At 37.1% G+C, this 22433-nt stretch overlaps 1 protein-coding gene across 6 annotated transcripts; it reads left to right on the top strand.

The window, feature by feature from the left end:
* Positions 1–1006: 1006 nt before the first annotated feature.
* RNF146 (ring finger protein 146) lies at positions 1007–22274 on the top strand. 6 transcript variants are annotated; one of them, XM_032650644.1, is made up of 4 exons: positions 1069–1157; positions 9456–9563; positions 17127–17202; positions 20324–22073. In XM_032650644.1, the coding sequence occupies exon 4, from the start codon at positions 20325–20327 to the stop codon at positions 21402–21404; it is 1080 nt and encodes a 359-aa protein (XP_032506535.1). In that variant the 5' UTR covers positions 1069–1157; positions 9456–9563; positions 17127–17202; position 20324; the 3' UTR covers positions 21405–22073. The 6 variants fall into 6 exon arrangements, with proteins under 6 accessions (XP_032506532.1, XP_032506531.1, XP_032506533.1 ...); XM_032650641.1 differs by lacking the exon at positions 17127–17202 and having other exon boundaries at positions 1007–1329; positions 20324–22274; XM_032650640.1 differs by lacking the exon at positions 17127–17202 and having other exon boundaries at positions 1050–1157; positions 20324–22274.
* The last annotated feature ends 159 nt before the right edge of the window (positions 22275–22433 follow it).

Raw genomic sequence — 22433 nt, 5'->3', positions numbered from 1 at the left:
ACGGGGCATGAGAGAAAGAGAGAAAGTACAGATAGGTGTGAGCAAGGAAAGATGATGTGAGCAAGAGCTATTCACTGAAATGACTAAGACTATGGCTGTGGCTGAGAGTTTGAAGCCTGTAATGGCGTTTTAGTGAGACTCCTGTTGATTAATTCCTTTCTTGCACGCAGATGGATAGACAGATCAGCAGACAGGTAGACAGACAGAATAAAAGAAAATACACATATATATAAACTCTGAAACTCTGAAAAATTTCCAACCTTGAAAATTAACCATAAACAGTTAATGAGAGTTCAAAATGCAACAGCATTGCAAATTAAGAAGATGCTGGCAAGGAATGTTGAAACATATATTCTTTTAAAAATAAAAAAGCATGCTCTTCCACCTTTTTCATTTTACTACAAATTAAGAAAATACAATCAGTTCCAAAAACAGATGATGTATATTCTAAATTGAAATGGAGGGTACTGCCAGGATTCTGATGTTTGAAACCAAACACGTGCAATAAAATAAAGCCATTTCTTTAGCTTTAGATTCTTATGCTGATTAATCTCTTCCTGCAGCTTCCTGCGCCCTGCTCTAAGAAAAATGAGCCCAAAGGAAAGTAAGATTTTTTTTCCTATTAAATTGTTCAGTGGTTCAAAAGATGAATAAATTGTAACTTCCTTTTTTTTTGAAAGAGAACCAGTAGTTTTGCCAAGGACTCTTCACCCCCAAATCCAGCTAGGCGCCCAAAGGGCTTCTCCTGGATCTCGAAGCTGGGTTTCTGAGCAGCACCACCTGCTGGTTGTACACGTGTCTTACTTCCTCGGCCCCAAATCTTTCTCTGGTGGACTTGCATTCTTTCGGAATTCTTCGGCACCTAATTACAAGTAAAGCAAAATATAAAGCAGTTAGAAGCGGCGAAACTGCAGCTCCCCAAAGATAGGAGAAGGTAGGCAACCTGCGGCGTGCGTCAGGAACGGGGCGTGGGGAACTAGGGCGGAGCTGGGCTTGAGCGAGCTCACGGGTGCGCGGCACTGCTTCCGCATCGCGCGGCCCCGCCCCCCGCGACGCTACCGGCGGTCACGTGACGGCCGCGCGCGCGTCCCCGGCCGCTGCGGGCCCCGAGGCCGAAGAGAAAAGACTGCGAGGCGACCGCGGCTGTGGCCACAGAGGTGCGAGTAGGGGCGAAGCCCAATTGAGGGGCAGGGTGAAAGTTAGCCGCTCCGGGATCCTAAGTTGGGGAGAGAAGTGATGGCCCGCGGTGTCACCTCCAACGGCGACACACTCTGGGTCGGCCCTGCGCTCCGGGCCTGAGAGGGGCGGCGGCGGCGGGGTCAGGGGCCGGTACGTAGGTGGACGCCCTTGGGCCGGGGGGACCGCGGCTGTTGCGCCGAGCCGGGGTGGGACAGCTCAGCCCTTTCCGTCGCTCCCAGCTTGGCTGCTGTCACAGGCAAGAAGACGGTGACGGGCTCTGCGTTGCCTGGGGCCGCCGCAGCCCCTGCCCTGGGTGACAGCCCGGAGCTGGTCACGGTCCGGGTGCGAGAGGCGGAGCAGCGGCCATTACTGCGCAGCCTCTTCCGCCGGGGTCCTCGTCGCTGCCTTTGGTGGCAGCCAGGCCCCTCTCCTTTCCCCTCATCGGTGGTGTCAGGCCTCTACACGGGGACTTTGGGCCTCAAGATTTAGGGGCGGCAATGGTTTAAGGGGTATCCTACTCCCAAATTTCCCGTGCGGAGGCTTCTACCCGGGCCTTGGGTCAGGGCGTAGAGTTACTGCATTTTGTCTTTTTCCGGAGTGTCTTTGGCTTCTTTCTCTTCCCTCTTTCCCTCCTCCTCCGGTTCAGTTTCTGGGTATTGCCTAATATGACGAGCAGTCCCTCGCCTTGCTCTCGTTAAGCCCAGCGCTGTTATTAAAGCATCAGAATCATTAAGAGATCTCTCAATACCCGTTGAGCCTCCAAAAACCTCGGTGCATCTTAACAGCGGAGGCTGTTGCTTTGTTCTTCTGGTTGCTGGGTGCGGAATTCTCTCCCTACCCCCCATCCCGACTGAAAGAGTACGGGTCTTAAATTGTTGCCGCTGTTTTGTTTTCCGTGGGCATCTAGAGAAAGGCTGAAAAATTGTTTTGAGTTTACACACACTTCTGGCAACTAGATCTTTTCCGCTTGATATCGCTTTTAATATGTTTTTCTTTTCCCTAAGTGCCATTTTAGTGAGCACTTATTTCTCAAGTTTCTAAAGTACGTACATTTTGTTTGTTAAGTAATATTTTGTTTATTAAGTAATATTAAAACTGTGGAATTGAGAGAAGAAAGCCAAGAAATGATAGAAAAACGCGTTGTCTTTGGATGATTGACATTTCAGGTACCCCTCCAATGTGTGTACTTTTAAAATAGAATTTGAAAGTATGACATTGGCGTTAAAAGCAGTATATACTTATGGAAACTGGAAGACTTAAAACTGTTTTTGTTTTTTTAATAAGTGAATCTATATTTAGACCTTTAAAAGACGTGGCATATAAGACCCAGGAGGAAAATGACCTGCACAACTAACAGGATTTATGATGTTGGCTTTGCTGTTTTTGTGACCAGCAAATACTGTTCGTGTTGAATGTCTGGGAGTGCTCTAAAAATCATGAAAATACGTCAAGTAATCCAATTTTAAAGAGCAAACCGGAAAAGTGAAAAACCACTTTAGAAATAGATTTTGGATGTGTTTGTTTTAGCTTGTACATCTTAAATTGGAGCATTTTGTTAAGCCGAATCTTTGATTTAGAATTTATGTTTCAAGTGGGCCAGTGTAAATTGTGGGCAAAATGAAAATAATGGTAAACATTTGTAGGATTTTGTTATTTACTCGGTTGTTAAAAACTTGGTAGAATTATAATCATCAGGAAAACTGTTTTTCCAAATAGCTGATCATTAGACAAGAGGAAGAAAAAAAGAATTTTTTTTTTTTTTTTGGTAGGAGACATGTGTCAACTGGTAAAGTATTTTGTTTTTGAGTTGTCGCAAGGATAGGGCAGATTTTTTTTTTTTTTGAAAGGATGTAAAAATGATTTCTTGACTTAGTAGAAGAAAAATATAGTATTAAATTTTTTCTTTTCACAATATTGATCTGCATAGAGAATATTATATCATGTATTAGCAATTTACTAGCATAAAACACCTGACACACTGTCAGTTGGGTATTTGAATGCTTTTTTTCCCCCAGTGTTAGTAACAAGGTGAACCTTTTCCATCCTCTTGCCTGGTTTTTGATTGTGCCCAAGGAACTGATTTTGTGCGACCAGCTGGATTAGAAACTGTCTTTGTGGGTATGGAATCCATCTTATTTACATTCTGCTACAACCACCTGTGCTATTTATGGACTGTTGAGTGTTCATGGCTTATTACCCTTTGAGTTAGTTAAAACAAAACCAGTTGTTAAATCGTATTAATTAAAGTATTTAGAATTATGGAAGTGTAGAGTAGGGTGAAATAACAAAGACATGGGAGTTGTGACTTGACCAAGGTCACACAGATAATTAGCAGCAGAGCTTTTCTTATTTACAAAATGGTTGCAGGCTATGCAACTTCTGGTTTATGTGATTAAAAGACAGTACTTGTTCACATTCACATTTAATGTTTTGTTAAAATAAAATGCAAAGCCCACCTTTTTGGGTGGAAAATATAAAGATTTAATTCTTGGGTATGAAGATTGTGAAGGCCGGAGGTTGTCATAATGTTTTTTATGGGAAGTGTTAAACACAGTGGTGGAAATAATTCTTTAACATAGAGTACTGTAAAATATTGGACCCCATTTAGTTGAAATGAGTTTTGACTGAAGACTTTTGTCTCCCAGTATGACGTGTGCTTTCAGTAAGCTGAGTTTTAGCAGGAGATGAGAAGGAAAGCTAAAAATGGAAACATTAGGGCATTTAGTTACATCTCTCAATTTGGGACTCTTTCTTAAGAAATATTAAGATGTATCTGCTGAATTACACCCGATCTCTCTCTCTCTGTTCCTTCTTTTACTGGTCCTTGCTTTTTCTTTTTTGACTTTGTATACCAAAAGTTGTAAGATTTGTAGTATTTTTCTTTTCTGGCACTGATATCTTTTATATAGAACATTTCCTGTTTTGTGTATTTTGAATAAAGAGTAAGAACTATTTTATTAAACATTAGCTGTTAGTATAATTGGAAAAATACAGGAAATCTTCAGATCTTTGTAATTTGATATTTTAACTGTTACATGCTTATCTTTTTCTTTGATGAGTTCTTTAAAAAAAGATAATCATTTATTTGAATCTGTAATCTAAAAAAAACCTTTTTTTTTGACTCCATGACTGACTTGAAAAGTAGACTTGTAATTAAGCCTGTTTTCAGAGAAAATACCAGTAGGTACAAATAATAGGAGCATGAATTTGTTGAGTGGTCAAAAATTATAAGTAGTACAATATTCATTTTCAGTTATACTTAACTGGTTGAATGGGTAGATGATTTAAATTAACTGATACTCTCTAATCTCTTATATATTTTTAAATTCAGTCTGCCACTTTTTTTCTTTAGAATTGTTAAGGGGCAGAAATATCTCATTTAGTTTCATATGTTTTCTCTTTCTATGTTACCTTCCTAATGGTTCATTTCTGTATAAGTTTACACCTTAAGAAGGAACCTTAACCCATTAGCTAATTGGTATTTGCATGTCAAAATATTGTGGCAAATTTTACTGTAATAATTCATAAATTGTGTTGACTTTGGTGATAATTTACAAATCATTCGTTGCAGAAGGAATTATGTATGTTTGCCAAATTAATTCTGGCCTGTAGTTGGAATTATACTATTCTTTTATCTTTAGTTGAAAGTAAAAGCCTCCCCCTCCTTCCATTAAAGAAAAAATATTTGGTTTCAAATGTAGAAGTTTTCTGAGGGCTACTTTACATGACTGTTCTGAATATTACTGATACATGCCATACCCTATGTTGTGCCCAATTGGCATTGTAATTCTCAGAGGCTAGAGTTGATGGATCTATTTGGTAGAATTGAGACTAGCTAAACCAGTCAGTTTTGATCACAGCAAAATATGCAATTTTATTTTTCATCTGTGCCAGCAAAGGTGTGAGTAAAGTAACATGGAGTTCATTTTCTTTATTCAACAATTCTTGTAGTAAATTGCCAGTTTTGTGTTGGAAAAAACCTGTTGGTATGCAAGACATTCTAAACCTGCATTGCCAGTAGCCACTAGCCACATGGAGCTATTGAGCAAACTATGTGGCTAGTCTGAATTGAGTTGTGCTATAAGTAAAATACACACTAGATTTCAAAGAGTGTACACACACACGAGTGTAAAATATCACATTAATAATTAATTTATATTAAATACCAGTGGAAATGGTAATGTTTAGAATATATTGGGTTAAATAAAATATATTCTTTAAATTAAATCTACCTGTTTTCTTATTATTGTTAATGTGGCTAATAGAAAATGTGAAATTACATATGTGGCTTGCATCATCTTTCTATTAGACAGTGCTATTCTAGACCTTTTCTTTGAGATACAGCACATTGAGGAAAATATTTTTTTAAAGATATACTTGAGCTTGAATCTCATCTCCCAGTATTGATAGTTTCGTGATTTGGGGTTAAATTCTTGTGGGCTTGGGTTTCCTCATTTATAAAATTTCTCACAGAGTCATTTTGAGGATTCAATGATATAATGGGTCTACTAGTGCTTCCTGAACTTTAATATGCATATGAAATACCTGAGATCTGATTCTCTTGGTAGGGAGTGGGGCTTCAGATATTTTGTTTGTAAGGAACTCCCAGGTAATGCTGATGTTGCTAGTTGAGGACCACAGTTGTCATAGCTAGGATCTAGATGACTACATAGGTTTTAGTTCATTTTCCTCCCCTCAACCATTATCCATTTAGAGTCAGCTTTGAAATTTAGCCGTGGGATACAGGAATTGGAAAAGTCCCCGTAGCTTGCAAGATTTACTAAAATTGGTTTTATTCCTAGATTTTTATCTGCATTCTGTAGAATTCATTGCCAGCAAATAAAGCTGGATAAATGATGTACTTGTCAAAAGATATAAAGATGGCATGAATTTTATATTTGTAAATGTAGTAACTCCCTCTGTTAGATTTTAAGTTGTTTAAAGAAAGGATTAGAGCTTAGATATCTTTATGTCTTTTGTGGTTGGGTGCCTATTCACAATTAGAATGCAAATGTTGTGTTATGTTAGTAAATAAATTTAGTTTTTCATTCATCCAAGAAATACCAGTTCAAGTTGTCAACAACTGATTGGCAGTTTACTGGCTGCTTAGAGATATAAATTGTCCTTGTCTTCAGGGGGCTCATGGTTTATTAGAAGAGTCAGAAGCGAACAGATGATTGCAGTGCATATGATAAATTCAGTAATAGAAGAATTACAAAATAGAGGGGAGGGAACAGTTTTTTGGAGGTAGTCAGAGAAAGGTAGTAGCATTCTTTTTAGCCTTAAAAGAGGGAGACTATACCAGGCAGGAGGAAATACAGAACTACAAAGGGAAGTTTGGAGAACTGAGTAATTAGGTGTAAGTAGAGTATTAATTTGTGAGAGAGAGATAAGACTAGAGAGTTATTTAGGTTTCAGGTCTTTAAGACTTTTGAATATTGTTCTAAGGAGCTTTACCTTTGTTGTATAGGCTGGAGAGCCCATATAGGGCTTCGCGTATGGAAGGCTTCATTTTTCTTTTTAAGTCTATCACACTCAGAGACTTGGTGAATAAATTTAAGGGGTGATACTGAAGCAAGATAATCAGGCTGAACAGTAGTCCAGGAGAGAGAGGACAAAATTCTAAACTAGGGGACTAGCAATGGCAAGAGAATGGAGGATAGATTCCAAAGGTGTTAGGGATGAAAGTTGACAGAATTTGGTGTGATGTGTTAGGAGGGGAATGAGAAGAAGAATTTTGTTTTTCTCTGTCAGCACTCATTGGTTAAGGCATGGAAGCTGAGATGTCACATTGTTAGATATATGCAGAGATGGGGGTGTGTAGAGTATGTGTAGATGAGAGACAGAGATATGAGAGAACCAAGCATTCTCTTAAGAAGTTAAAATGGTTGGGCTCCAGATTGGGCAGGAAAGGAAATGAGATCAGGTATTGGAGAAAGGAAAGGAGGTGGTCAAGAGACTGGAGGGCCCCTTGAAATTAAAGAGTGGGTGTGGGAATGAATAAGTGAGCTGAAAGGACCGGAGCTTGTGATCTGAGAGTGAGATTAAGATTTTAGAGAGGCAGTAGTTTTAGGACGCATCTAGTTCCAAATGTGGCCATCATATTTTTTTGGGGGGAGGGGAGTGATGAAGTTAATTGAATTTAGGATTTTAGGAATTGAAAAACAAGGACAGTGTTTCTCAAATTGTATTCGATGGACTACCTGCATCAGCATCACTTGAGGTGAGATTCCTGGGCTGAAACCCATCTCTACTGGCCTACAGTATCTCGGGTTAGAGCCTGAGAATGTGTATTTCTAACAAGCCACCTCTGTGGGGCAAGTTCAGGAACCTCTGAGTTAGGTGTTGAGTGGTTTATTCTCAAGGATATTTAAATAGGTTCATAGTGAGATGTCAGGAGATAAGATGAATAGGATGACCAGTGGTGAGTAGATTAAGTCAGTACCTTAAGGGTTAAGAGAGAATACCTATAGGGGATTATAGCCAATGGTTGGAGACTTCAAAGAATAAGTGGGGTTTTTTTGTTTGTTTTTAAGAGTAATGATGTTAGAATAGTAGAGTGTTTCCTGCTGTCCTGTGTGTGAAACTGGACAGTTTCTATTTTGAGTAGGCTACAGGAGGGAAGTGAATGATGGAGTATTCTTTGGTGCCATTGAAGTTGTAGGCTCTTGGAGGGTAAAGTGAAAGCGCTGTGGTGGAAAGTCAGGACAGTGGAGTCCTTATCATGTAAAGACTAAGTTCTAAAGTCAGAGTAAAACAAAAAGTCAAGTTGTTTAGAAACCCTTTCTAGTCAGTTACTTCTGAAAGTTCTCCAGTTTTGAAACAGATTGCATACTGTTTGGTCTGTTAAACATTTGGTGAGATAGGCTGGCTTGTATTTAAAGGCCATATATCGTCTTAAATACTAAAATTACAAATTTTTTAGGGAGATGGATTCCCACACTGAGCGGCACATGGAACTGAAAGAGTATTTGTCTCTCCTGTCTTGTGGTTACTGTGAAGCCCGTCATCTCTTTAGTCATCATGTATGCTTGATTCTAATTTCTGTGTGGTGAAATGAGCCTCCCACAGTGGGCATGATGAAGTGGAAGGAGGAAATACTAAATGAGAAGAAAGAGGATTAATGGCTGAGATGATGCTTTAGTTGGTGACTCTGGACTTCCTGGACAACAGGCATCTTGAGAGAAGGTTGGCTTAAACTTGGACATACATATAAATACCAGGAGGTCCTAGTTAATGTGATGATGACCTTGCGAATTCCCATACGTTACCTTCTTGTAGGAAGGCAGTGGCTATGGAATACATTCCATGTGGGCTACTTTGTCCATAAAGAACTTGTTTCACTTAAATTTTTTTTCTTGTGGTAAAATATATCAGTTGGCCATAGATGGGTTTATTTCTGGACTCTCTCTTCTGTTGGTATCTTTGTCTGTCCTTATGCCAGTACCACCCTGTCTTGATTACTATAGCTTTGTAGTAAGTTTTGAAATCGAGAAGCTTGAACTCACCAACTTTGTTCTTTTTCAAGATTATTTTTGGCTATTTGGGGCCCCTCACAATTCCATATGAATTTGAAGATTTGTTTCTTCATTTCTGAAAAAAAGGCTCTTGGAATTTTGATAAGAATTATGTTTAATCTGTAGATCACTTTGGATAGTTCTGTCATCTTCATAGTCTTCCAATCCATGAACACCAGTTGTCTTTCCATTATTTAACTCTTCTTTAATTTCTTTCAGCAGTGCTTTGTAGTTTTCAATGTACAAGTCTTTCACCTCCTTGGTTAAGTTGATTTCTAGGTATTTCATTCTTTTAGATGCTATTATAAATGGAATTGCTTTCTTGATTTCCTGTTTGAATTGTTGACTGCTAGATACAGAACTGATTTTTTTGTGCTTTGAACTTATAATAAACTGCAATTTTGCTGAATTTGTTTATTACTTTAGTAGCTTTCTTGGGGATTCTCCAGAATTTTCTATATAGAGAAGAGAAAATTTTACTGTCTCTGCAAATAGTTAATGGTTTTACTTCTTCCTTACCAATTTGTATGCTTTTCATATCTTTTTCTGGTCTAATTGCTCTGGCTAGAACTTCCAGTAAAGTGTTGAATAGCAGTGGAGAAAGCAGGCATCCTTGTCTTGAAATTTTTCCACTTTTGAGATAAAATTTGCTAGTGAATTTTGTTAAATGAAGAATCATACATAATTGACTGAAATTAATTTTTAATGTTGTTGATCTTAGTCTGTAGAGAAGTTGATGTTGAAATTTTTCTTTTGCAGCACAGGATGATCCAGCAATGGAGGAGAAAATACTGCAAACTGGCTGATTGCTCGTGAAGAAGATGTTTTATTTTTGTGACAGACATCTGTGGGATCTGTAGTAGAAATGTAAGTATGGCATCATGTTTGTTCCAAAGCTGCAGTAAATTAAGTAGACTGGTATAAAATGTAATAAATCAAGTATCTGTCATAGTTAGTTTTAATTATACAAAATGAGCATTTTATATAGACTTTTAGATCTTTGAGTTGACAATTTTATTCACATTAAATTATTATTAATGTAGATTTCCAAAAAAAAAATCTCTTCATAGGGAAAAATCTCTATTAAAAAGTGGAACTGAAGACAGAGAAATTTGCTCATAGAAGGTTAAAAAAAAACTGGAAAGATCTCCAGGTCTTCTAGGTTCTACTTTTTCTTTACATAGTAATTTACTTAAATAACCAAGCTAAGGAGATAATATCAGCCTTTATAAATAAGAAAGACTTATGGGTTATAAAATACTAGTTATTAAAAACATGTTTCAGTAAAATAAATAGGTTTTTTTAATTAATTGGTTCTTTTAACAAGTTAGTACATGCATTTTAATTCCTATTGGAGTCACTGTAGTCCCCAGTTTTGTTTTCCTATCAGTTTCTCTTTGTGAAGTATGCTTTAAAATGTTGCTACTACCTTGATCTTGCCCATATTGAACTTCATTCTGTTATTGATGAAACTTTTTCACACAATGAACATCATATTTCCGTCTTCCAAGTTGATATGAAAAATATCCAACTTGAGTCATTCATGAAAAATGCAGTGAACACTTTACTTTTACAGTTTTGGTGATAACAGTGTTTAATATACTTGACCAGAGAGTGACCCTTGTAGATATTATTTCATATGTTCTCCCAGTTTGACATATAACTATTGTTATCTACTTTTCCAATATGGTGCTTTGATTATATATTCCCATTAAAAGTATGACCATATCATTCTTAGTCAATGTTGAGAATTTGATAAAAGACAGTTGAAACCAGTAAGCATTTTTCTTTAAAATTGGAACAAATATATTTTTTATTTAACTCTGTTCATGTATTGTCTATCTATATACATATGTATATTTTTTAATCCTGTAGGTCAGATAGTCTGACCATCAGACTATCATGGCCATCAAGGAACTAGACTGGTGTAGTCAGTAAGACACATATGTAATTAATAATTACATAGTGGAAGAAGTACTGTATTGAGGCAACAATACAATGCTTTCAGAACTGAGAGGATTTATTCCATCTGAAGGGTTCAGAGTGAACAGGGAACTTTTGGTTTGGTCTTAAAGAATGAATAGAATTTTAACAATCAGAAAACTAGGAATTATATTTTAAGCCAAGGGAATGGGGAAGGGCACAGCTGCCTAAATATCAAGGTATCTTAGGGGAGTCGGGGAGCAGTCCTATGTGTGAAGGTGGAGTGGGAAATAGAGACTTCACAGGGAATGAGTGTTTATTTTAGTGCCTACTTATTGCCAGGTGCTTACTGGGTATTTTACTTGGATTACTGAATTCCAGTCACAAGATGGTAGTAGCCTTATCTTACTTGATGAAGAAACAGAGATGAAGTCATTTTCCCTGGGTCAGTGTTTACCAAATATCTCTGAGAATAATCTACTAGGGCACTTGTTGAAAACTGAGTTTTAGACTCTAACCCAGATGTGTACAGATTTCCAGGAGAGAGCACACCAGCTAATTCTTATCTTTAGAGAAGTTTGGGAAACACTGTTCTAGGTCAACAGTAAGAATAAATGATAGATTTTAACTAAGTCTGTTATACTCTGAAGGCTATGTCAGTGTAATTGAAAGCCAGTGTTTAGGAATTTCTGTGGGATTATGTAGGCAATAGAAAACTATTGAAGATTGAGTGGAGGGGAGACTAATTAGACATAATTGAACTGAGGAAAGATGAAGAAGAAAGGACTGAGGTCAGGAAGGCCACTTAGGAGGTCAGTATTTTGTACAAGAGTGTGTCCAAGAGGCCAGAATTAAGGTCACAGCTTTAAAGGGAACACATTCTAAAGAAGTTTCTGTTGCAGAAAAGCAAAAGTGGCCAAGGAATAGGGGAGCACTGAGGATGACTCCCAAGTTTTATCCAAGATAGAGACCAAAGGAAGAGGGTGTAGGTTTAGGGGAGCAGATAATTTTGGTTTTATTAATGTTTGATTTCAGGTGACTGGAGAATACTGAGGTAGACTTTTTGAATACAGAATTGGAAATACAGATTTTAGGAATCCAGAACAGTTCTGGATATTAGATTTGGGGACTCATGGGGGGTTTATATATACATACTATATATCTACTGAGTATTCCAAACTAATACATATATATAAATTTGGTATATTCAGTAGATTGTCTAGGCATAGAATGTAGTATGAAAATTTGGTCACCCACAGAGCCCCTGTGAGGAATACTGGTATTTAAGGGAAGCTAAAGAAGGTAGAAAAAAATGATAACGGAGAATTAGGAGAGAGTACCATCATGGAAATGAATAATATAAATTTTAGAAAAAGAGTCCGATGGTTAATAATATCATTTAGTTCAATGGGATCGAATAGATCAGACTGGAAGAGGTCATTAGACTTAGCATGTTAGTTGATTTTGAAATTTAGGGATGGAGAATATTAATTGAAATCCGGGAGGAATTGGGATAGTTTAGCTTTGAAAACTAGCAGTACCCCATCCTGAGCCAAGAGGAATGATGATAAGGTAGAGTGAAGATAAAAATAAAATTTGAGGAGTCATTCATACCTAATTTCTTAATAAGGGAGTCCAGAATATCTCTTTACTAAGAGGTTGGAGAAGTTTTGTAATAGTCTTTGTGGGAATAGGGAAAGAAAGATGTCTTAGCTGAGTAAAAAGTAATTGATAGCAGGCTTGATGGATTCTGGGAATCAAAATAACTAATCAGTGTATGGTGCTCACAATTTTTGCACCATATATTTCACTACAAATATGGAAATTTTCATAAGTTGAAGAGTAACTTTTATAAGTTCTCTCCTTGCTTGACCCTTCTTTTTTGCAAATGTCTCCCCTTGTGGCTTTCGAGGTGGCAGTCTTACTTTATTCCGCATTCCTCTCTGACCATTCCTCCCATCCTTTGCCTCACTCTTAATTGTTGGAGTAATCCAAGATTCTATCGCTGGCCCTTTTGTGTGCTCTAACAGGTTTAATTTGGGCATTCGTACATTTTCATGTCCCAAGAACCGTGTATGTGTTGGTGACTCATGAGACTTCTTTCTGCTTAGATTTCTTCAGAGCACCTATGTAGTAAACTCAACTGTCATCTACCTGTCTTCATCTGAAGACTTTATAAATATCTCAAAGTCATGTCAGAACTCGCCTCAAGTTCCGAATCTTGATGAATGATGCCATCATCCATCAGTAACTAAATGCTTTCATTTCTGTTTCCTTAGTATTTCTTATATTCTATTGTTGGAACCTTACATCTGTCGTCCCCCCCCCAATTATCTTATACCTGGATTACTCTAAACTTTAGTTTCCTTTTAGCCCCATGACACCAAGTCTTCCTCCAAACTTCTGTCCAAATGGTCTTGATAAACTACTAAACTGTCACTTCCTAACATAAAACCTTTCAGTGAATTCCTGTTGCCTCCTTAAGGGTTCATATATGGACCAGCTTCATAGAGATCCTTGAACTCCTTGATGTTATATGTAAGATTTCCTTAATAAGACTGTGACCTAAAAATGTTTAAGAACCATTTGTATTTAAAATAAGTGTTTAAACTTACTAAGATAGCGTAATGTACCTTACTAAGATAGCGTAATGTACAAGGTCTTTGCAATACTTCGTGCATAGTACATTTCATCCATTCAAAATGCATCTATCCCCTCCCTGCTAGTTACTGGGGAGTACAAAGGAAGAAATGGTATCTGTTACTCTTATCAGAAACCATTAGGTAATGTAGTGTTCTTCAACTTAACTTTGATGGCAGTTTTATTATCCATTTCTCTGCTACCGCCATGGGCATGGTAGATGCTCAGACACTTTCTCTGTTCAAAACTGAAAAGGAGTAAGGAGAAATATGTGACAGCTCTTGCAGCAGGTGATAAAAATGTCATTCCTTTATCAGTCTGTGAAATTTCTTAGTAACTTCCTGAAGTCTTTCCTAAAATTATTGATGGTGGTTCTTATATTTGGGTAGTCATGATTATTTTAGAGGCATTCTGTAACAGTTAAGGGTAAAGACTATGAAGTCAGATCACCTGGATTATGAAACCTAGATTTGAGCCTGGCTCCATCACTTAATGAACTGTAGCTTTGGGTATTTCTTCACCTGAACTTTCTGTACCTCAGTTTCCTCATCTGTAAAATAAGGAAAATAGTGGACCCATTTCATAGGGTGATAAGAGGATTAGATATAAAGTGCTTTGCAAAGTATCTGCCACATATTATGCAATCAGTAAATGTTAGTTGTTATATTTTAATGTGATGAGCTATGCATCAACAGACATCCAACAGAAATTAAACACCCACCAATTACAACACACTGTACAATAGGAAAAGTTAAGAATTTTGTCTTAAGGACTTAGGAATGGTCATTGTTAAAATTTTAATGTTATATTTTTAACTTGTATTAAACCTCAAACTCTTTATATTCCAGCAGAACTAAAGATTTGAGGATTTTTTTTTTTTTTTTTTTTTTTTGAGGTACGCAGGCCTCTCACTGTTGTGGCCTCTCCTGTTGTGGAGCACAGGTTCCGTATGTGCAGGCTTAGCGGCCATGGCTCACGGGCCCAGCCGCTCCGCGGCATGTGGGATCTCCTGGACCGGGGCACGAACCCGTGTCCCCTGCATCGACAGGCGGACTCTCAACCACTGCGCCACCAGGGAAGCCCTTGAGGAATTTTTTTTTCTTTTAAAAAATAGTCAAAGTTTTGGGAAGGAAGATGACATTCTTTTTTGGTAGGTCTGTGCAAAAGATGTTGCAGTACCTTATTCTTTATTCCCTTTTTTATGTTTTTAATTGGATTCTGAGCCCAGAATTAAAAACCTGACTTTTAATATTTGTAGTTTTTAAGTGCTGGCAGAAATTTCTTCAATACTATGTAAGCTAAAGGTCTTTTTCATTTATAGTTATTTTACCTTTCTTTTGACTAATGAAATGTTTTTAAGAAGATTAAACAAAATCTGAATACTTGGAGATTTCCACTGAATCTGCCCATATCCCTCTATATTTGGTCTTGTTGAAGAGAGAAGCCTTACTAGCATTAATAGATGTTTATTTGTCTTCCGGAAATATTTTACATAGTTTAGAAGAAGAATGGGATTTATGCTTAAAAGTCATATCACGTTAAGAGTTCAGTTAGTAAGAAAGTCTTGGAAAATGAGTGAAAGAAACATTTACTATGTTCTTCAGCAGAGTTGGACTAACGTCATTCCAAATTTCTACATATTATTCTTAATTTAGTAACCAGGAAATAAATTCCCTTTTTCAAAATGATCTCTGAAGTTTCCTGAGACATTTACTAGTTAGGGAATACTACTCTTTGATTAGCATTCTCTTTATCAAATCCTTGCTCTACAAAAAGGAAAGGAAAAAAAGCATTTCTTACACACCAGTATGATCCTCTGAACATATTCAGTCTCCAACCTATTTGAAGATCATTGAAACTATGCAAAGAAAAAAAATCTGTTTTGTAGAGTAGATTAAAATGGTCATGAAAATTACCTTGAAGTGTGTCTATAGATAGGCAGGCTAGTGGGTTGCTTTGTCTTTATCTTGTTAAATATCTTAATGGTATCTTGTCCACTGTATGTGCCTCATCCAGAGCTATGTAAAACGTATTTATAAGTTCTCTCCGTTTCTTAGTTGGTGATAGACTAGGAGTGTACTTGGTGGGCTAAACAGAATTACAATTTGATGTTTGCTATGGCAAATTGATAGTTGAAAGTGCTTTAGGTGAATGAAACTTTAACTATCTTGTGTCTCTCTGTTTTCTGATGAAGTTTATCCAATTTTACTTCATTCTAATGAGGGAACCAAAATACCTGCCCCAAAAGAATTGTTTTGCCTTTCTAAATAAGCATGTTGCTTTCACAGTTCATGTCTTCCCCTGGGATGACTGTAATTGCGTTTTTTAGTTTGTTAATTATATGTTTATGTTTATTTGTGCATGCAAGAGTAAGAGTCATATAAAATATTGATCATGTTAAACAAGATGGAGAGTAATGTTTTTAGGTTGAAAACTTTCTTTTTGTAGATAACTGCATCTAATGGAAGATCGACTTTTGAGTTAATTTTACTTAAGTACAACAGGGTTTGGGATTATGTATCTTTTTAAAGTATGGCATTCATCCAGGTTGCACTGTTGGATATTTTATTTACATTTTACTAGACATTTTCTTTTTAAAATTTTAAATTTATTGGCCTGTCCTTTGCCCAGAGGGTACCTAGATAGTTTAGGATATGGACTTATTGTATATGAGATGTTGTTATCGTTTTTTCAAAGTACTGATGAGCATTAGCCCATTTCAACATTTTGTCTTCCGAATAGAATCAAACATCTGTCTTACTCAGTTAAATTATTACTTGTGGATGAAGGGCGTCCTTATTTTCTTTTTCTTACTTGGGCTTCAAATAAATATGGAGATTTAAAAAAAGATTTTCAAGAATTTCATTGACAACTGATTTCTTTAACTTAAATTGAAAGGGATGAAAGAATATATGTACTAATTGTTCACCCTTTCTACAGCTGATTTTAGTTCTTTTTGTTATGAAAATGTTTAAAGTTATCCTGAGATTTAAATGTAGCGATAGGACCTGATGAATTAAAACTAGGTAGCCAGTGCCTTACAACTGTTTTCAGAGTTATTTTCCTGAGCACGGCCTATATATAGCTTTTGCCAACAAACAGAAAAGTGAGAAGCTAAATTCAGTTAGCAAGTATTTATTATGTACTGTGTGATGAGCATGTATTAGATATCTTAGAAAAGGGAATTTTGAGTCAAAACATGAATTTTTCCTGTTTTACTGATGAGAAAACTGAAGTCCCAGAAGCATGGTGTGTGAGATATTTTTTCTTTTAAATCTCTTAAAGGTACATTGGGCACTGAGTATAGTATTTGGCCAAATTGAAAGTAGTGTACATAAACTGTTACCACAGTGTAAGACTACCTGGGGCAGACAAAAGTATTCTGAATCTTTTGCTAAATGACAAATGAAATATGTGGTATTCTGTCTCTTGCCATTTTGGAAAGTACTTAGATTTTGTATTCAAGAAATACATATGAGTTTTTGAGAGCCTAACAAAATATTCTGTGTACAGCCAATCATTTTAGGGGAAATAGGTGGGGGATATTAATTGACTGGTTGAGAAGCATGTGCTTTCACTTATAACTCAGATTGTTAAATTACAAAATCTTTGAAGGCATAAGTGTATCTCAGAATACTCTGAAGCTCCTGTAGTGCCTAATAACATATATTAAGAGGTCATATTTGGTTGACTTAGAATTTACCATAGGTTAGGAAAAAGTTGTATTTTACTAGGTTCTGTAACTTAGAATTTCTGGTAAAGGAGTTGATTGGAAGTGAAATTAAAGGTTGAAAAAAAAAGATTGGAAATTAAGCATTTCATGGAGATCAGTTCTTTCCCTTGAGACTGTGTTGCTTCCTTTTCTAGATCAGTGCAGTCTTTTCAAAAACTTACTATCATTTTGAACCTTGCCTGTTGAGGAACCAAGGACACAGAAAAAGCAGTAAGAGAATGTATTTTTGTTTGATTAGATGTACTGTGATGAAAGCCTAAGAGATAAGTGTAAACATTTTTACTGACTATACCTTTTGTAACCATTGAACCCATTTTTGAGAACTTGATCTTGGGAAAAAAGCAAATATCCTTATGGTGATTAAATTCTAAATATTCCGTATTTAAAATGGTAGAACCAACTAGTAGAGAGAGATTGCCACTCACTTTAAGCAGCAGTTAATTAAGGGTTGCTAATCTCTGTGAGGTCTTCACCTCCATTTCTCAGTCTTTCACTTATCACTCGTATATACCCTCTTATCATTTTCTCCCCCTTTAAAATATCTGTGGTTTCCTATTACTGTGGGATTAAACCAAATCAGATGTTTCTTTAGCAGGGCACAATAAGGTTTTCAGGTTGGGCATCTGGTTACCTTTTCAGCTTAATTTCCTGCTGCTCCATTGCTTATGACTCAGTGCTTTGCACATGTCTCTGCCTTGAATCTCCTCCACTCCCCAGCCTCCTGCACCCCAAATTTTCTAACCTATGTCTATCCTCTCACCTCTCTTATCATTGTTACTTTTAATAAATATCCTAACACATTTCAGTTATTGCAGGAATCAGGTCACATTGTGAATATCTGCTTGTTTGCATGTACGTTTCCTTATTTAACAGAGTAGGTATGCGTCTTATTCATCTTTAGATCCATCAATACTCAGAATTGTATACGGACCATAGTAGTAGTTTAATAAATGTTTATCTGAATCAGTAAGGTGGAAGCTCCAATTTTTATACCAGTGTTTAAGCTTTATACATCCAGTTTGACAAATCTTTTTTTTTTTTTTAATTTTTTAAAATTTTTATTGGAGTATAGTTGATTTACAGAGTTGTGTTAGTTTCAGGTGCATAACAAAGGGAATCAGTTATACATACACATATATCCACTATTTTTTTTAAGATTTTTTTCTCATATAGGCCCTTACAGAGCATTGAGTGGAGTTCCCTGTGCTATACAGCAGATTCCTATTAGTTACCTATTTTATATATAGTAGTGTGTATATGTCAGTCCCAATCTCCCAATTTATCCCTCAAGCTTATGGTACCTTATCCCCTGGTAACCATAAGTTTTCTACATCTGTGACTCTACTTCTGTTTTGTAAATAAGTTCATTTGTACCCCTTTTTTTTTTGGATTCCACCTATAAGTGATATCATATGATATTTGTCTGACTTCACTATGACAACTCTAGGTCCATCCATTTTACCACACATGGCATTATTTTGTTCTTTTTTATGGCTAATATTCCATTGTATATATGTACCATATCTTTTTTATACATTCCTCTGTTGATGGACACTTAGGTTGCTTCCATGTCCTGGCTGTTGTACATAGTGCTGCAGTGAACATCAGGGTGCATGTATCTTTTTGAATTACGGTTTTCTCAGGGTATATGCCCAGTAGTGGGATTGCTGGGTCGTGTGGTAGTTCTATTTTTAGTTTTTTAAGGAGCCTCCATACTGTTTTCCATAGTGGCTGCACCAGTTTACATTCCCACCAACAGTGTAGGAGGGTTCCCTTTTCTCCACACCCTTTCCAGCATTTACTGTTTGTAGATAGTTTGACAAATCTTTGGGTTTTTTTCCTCTCTCCTTCCTCTTCAGGGCAACTTCGGTATTCATGTCATTTTCTCCCATGGTCTTATATGATTGTAACATTTGTTGAGCTTTTTTTTTTTTTTGGTGGGGTGGTTTCCCACCTAAGTTTCATGAATTCATGGAGGCTTTCTCAAGAAAGATATAAGATGGGTAGTAGTTTGTCCATGGAGGGGTATGAGAGGCAAGAAGTGAAGAAATATTCCATATAGAGAAAACCTATTATTGGAGGGAGTAGCGACTGTGGCTGGAAGCCTGATCAAGGGGAAGTTTGATGTGAGATGAGGCTGGCGTGGGAGCTGGCATCCAGACCATGCAGGGCATATAGATCCTGGTCTTTAACCTAAAATCAACCTTTTAAAAAGGGGTAAGGCTGGACCCATTAAAAGGCATATGCAGTAATTTAATAAATAGTGTTTGCTTGGTGACTAGGGAAGGGTAGAGGTGGATAGTAGATAGATTTAGGGGATATTTAGGAGATAAAATATAAAACTTGCTGATGTTTTGGTTGGGGAGGGGTTAGGAGAAGGACAGCTTCAAGGATGGATTTCTGGCTTGAAAGGCAGATGAATAGAGGTGTCTCCAGAGTGGCATTTAGGGAGTGAGTAAATAAGGAGGAAGCAGATCATAAATTCAGTTTTTGTGCCTTCAAGACATCCAAGAAGAGATCTAAAATAGGCAATTAAAAGTATAGGTATAGGGCTGAAAGGAGAGACCTGGGCTGGTGATTGTCAACTTATGAGTCGGTAACAGTTGAAGCCATGAATATAGATGAGATTATCTTGAAAGAGTATAGCAAGAAGAGCATATATATGGTTTAGAAAGAGGCAGCAACAACAGAAAACGCCATAAGAAGTGTTTCACAGAGGGGGAACGAAATGACTGATTTAACCAGTGTTTTCAGATTATACAGCAGAGAAAGGGAATTTCTAGAATTTAAACTCTGGTATTGATTTCATATGGTCTCCTTGTCAAGTACCAAAAGTACATTAATACATGGCAATATTTGCAAAACTGCACCTAGTAGTATCTTAAAAGGCTACAAAATTTGTTACTTTCTGCAATTGTAAGCTGAATTACTTTTAGCAATTTTCTGTTTTTCTACTTTCCAGACTGATTGTAAAAGTCTAGATGGGTTGTATTGATACATTTTAAAATCTTTGCATTTAGTTCTATCATGTAAGTTCTGTGAATAAATAGAAATGGTGTATTTATTTGAAATCTATACTTTGGTTGTATGTTTTTATTCTTGGCTTAACATTTGTGTGCCTCATTGCCACCCACAAGTAAAAATTAATACAAATCAAAAAGATTTTTCTGTACAAGTTAGAGTTTTTTTCTCTTTCATTTTTGTATCCCCATTGTCTAGGATGTGGCTTGCATGTAACAGGTACTTAATGTTTTCTGAATTGTTGAATTAAGATATTGGAAGAGTTAAAACAAGATTTTAATACTATATGTATTTTCTCTCATTTTCTCAGGATGGCTGGCTGTGGTGAGATTGATCACTCAATAAATATGCTTCCTACGAACAGGAAAGCAAATGAGTCCTGTTCTAATACTGCACCTTCTCTAACTGTCCCTGAATGTGCCATTTGTCTGCAAACATGTGTTCACCCAGTCAGTCTGCCTTGCAAGCATGTTTTCTGCTATCTGTGTGTGAAGGGAGCATCATGGCTTGGAAAGCGATGTGCCCTCTGTCGACAAGAAATTCCCGAGGATTTCCTTGATAAGCCAACCTTATTGTCACCAGAAGAACTCAAGGCAGCAAGTAGAGGAAATGGTGAATATGCATGGTATTATGAAGGAAGAAATGGGTGGTGGCAGTATGATGAGCGCACTAGTAGAGAGCTGGAAGATGCTTTTTCCAAAGGTAAAAAGAGCACCGAAATGTTAATTGCCGGGTTTCTGTATGTTGCCGATCTTGAAAATATGGTTCAATATAGGAGAAATGAACATGGACGTCGCAGGAAGATTAAGCGGGATATAATAGATATACCAAAGAAGGGAGTAGCCGGACTTAGGCTGGACTGTGATGCTAATACCGTAAACCTAGCAAGAGAGAGCTCTGCTGATGGAGCGGACAGTGTATCAGCACAGAGTGGAGCTTCTGTTCAGCCTCTAGTGTCTTCTTCTGTAAGGCCCCTGACGTCAGTAGATGGTCAGTTAACAAGCCCTGCAACACCATCCCCTGATGCAAGCACTTCGCTGGAAGACTCTTTTGCACATTTACAACTCGGTGGAGACAGCATAGCTGAAAGGAGTCATAGGGGGGAAGGAGAAGAAGATCATGAGTCACCATCTTCAGGCAGGGTACCAGCACCAGACACTTCCATTGAAGAAACCGAATCAGATGCCAGTAGTGATAGTGAGGATGGATCTGCGCTTGTTGCGCAACACTCCTTGACCCAACAGAGACTTTTAGTTCCTAATCCCAACCAGACAGTATCTGATCGATCTGATCTATCAGGAACTGATCGATCTGTGGCAGGGGGTGGAACAGTGGGTGTCAGTGTCAGATCCAGAAGGCCTGATGGACAGTGCACAGTAACTGAAGTTTAAGTAAAAAAGTTTTCAGATCCATGCTCAAGGTAAAAATGGTTATCTGTAAATTTCTGCCCACATAACATTATACTCATCCCTAGTAGTGCATTTTGGGAGTTGGGGTGGGAAGGGGTATGGTAAGGATAGACCTGTAATTAAAATGTCTAACATGTCTCTGTTGAGAAATTTATTTAATATAAGGAACTTGGGTGTTAATAGTTGAGAGCTGTTTAGTAGTAACCCAGTTTTCTTGAGGTCTTTATAGTTTTTTTAAATATCTTCAGTTCTTTTGGCCAGCGTGTATTATTTGTGCATTAACGATCCTCATCTGACTCTTGCATTGTCATATTTTTCTGCATGGAATGACATAAAACCATAACTAAAATTTGGCACCTATGAGATGTCTGGGATCAGTATGAACAAGCAGCTTAATTAATGTGAGCATAGATGTGAATTTGGGGTTTTAAAATAGATGAATAACAACTATTTAATAGTAAAGTTACTGAAATGGAAATGTAAAGAAAACAGCTTATAACTTATGTTTCAGAATCTTGTCTGTAACACACTTCATGGCGTTCCCATAGGCTTTGCTGTCTAGTCCTTGTAGTTTGAGGTGTCTTGATCCACATTTTTCTTTTTGATTACAGACTTTATAATTTAATAAATACTAGAGTTTATCAAAAATAATCTGTCTCTTGTTTGAGTCTGGAAGGGGATGGAAACATTTTGACATCTATGGCCAAAAGGTCACTAAAAAGGGGGTGATTTGAATTGGTGGTGTATTCAGCTTACATAGTCACCTGCTCAGAAAAGTTTGATTTCTTCATAGAGAATATTTAAACAGAGTCTACGGGGAATGTTCATGGAATAAATATGTATGGAAATAAACCTAAAGCCTGTGAGACTTAATTAAAGGCCTTAAATAACTGATAGCAGAGACCGTGTATATATATTAGATTTTCTTTGCCAGTATTCATTAATGGCTAACCCTAATCTGAATTAAATGGTAGGCTTATTTTTAAACAGCATTAGTAGACACAAAGTGAT

The sequence above is a fragment of the Phocoena sinus genome, chromosome 12, assembly GCF_008692025.1.
Source record: "Phocoena sinus isolate mPhoSin1 chromosome 12, mPhoSin1.pri, whole genome shotgun sequence".
In the NCBI taxonomy this organism is placed as follows: domain Eukaryota; kingdom Metazoa; phylum Chordata; class Mammalia; order Artiodactyla; family Phocoenidae; genus Phocoena; species Phocoena sinus.
The sequence above is the reverse complement of the archived record's forward strand: the minus strand, read 5'-3'. Positions and strand labels throughout refer to the sequence as shown.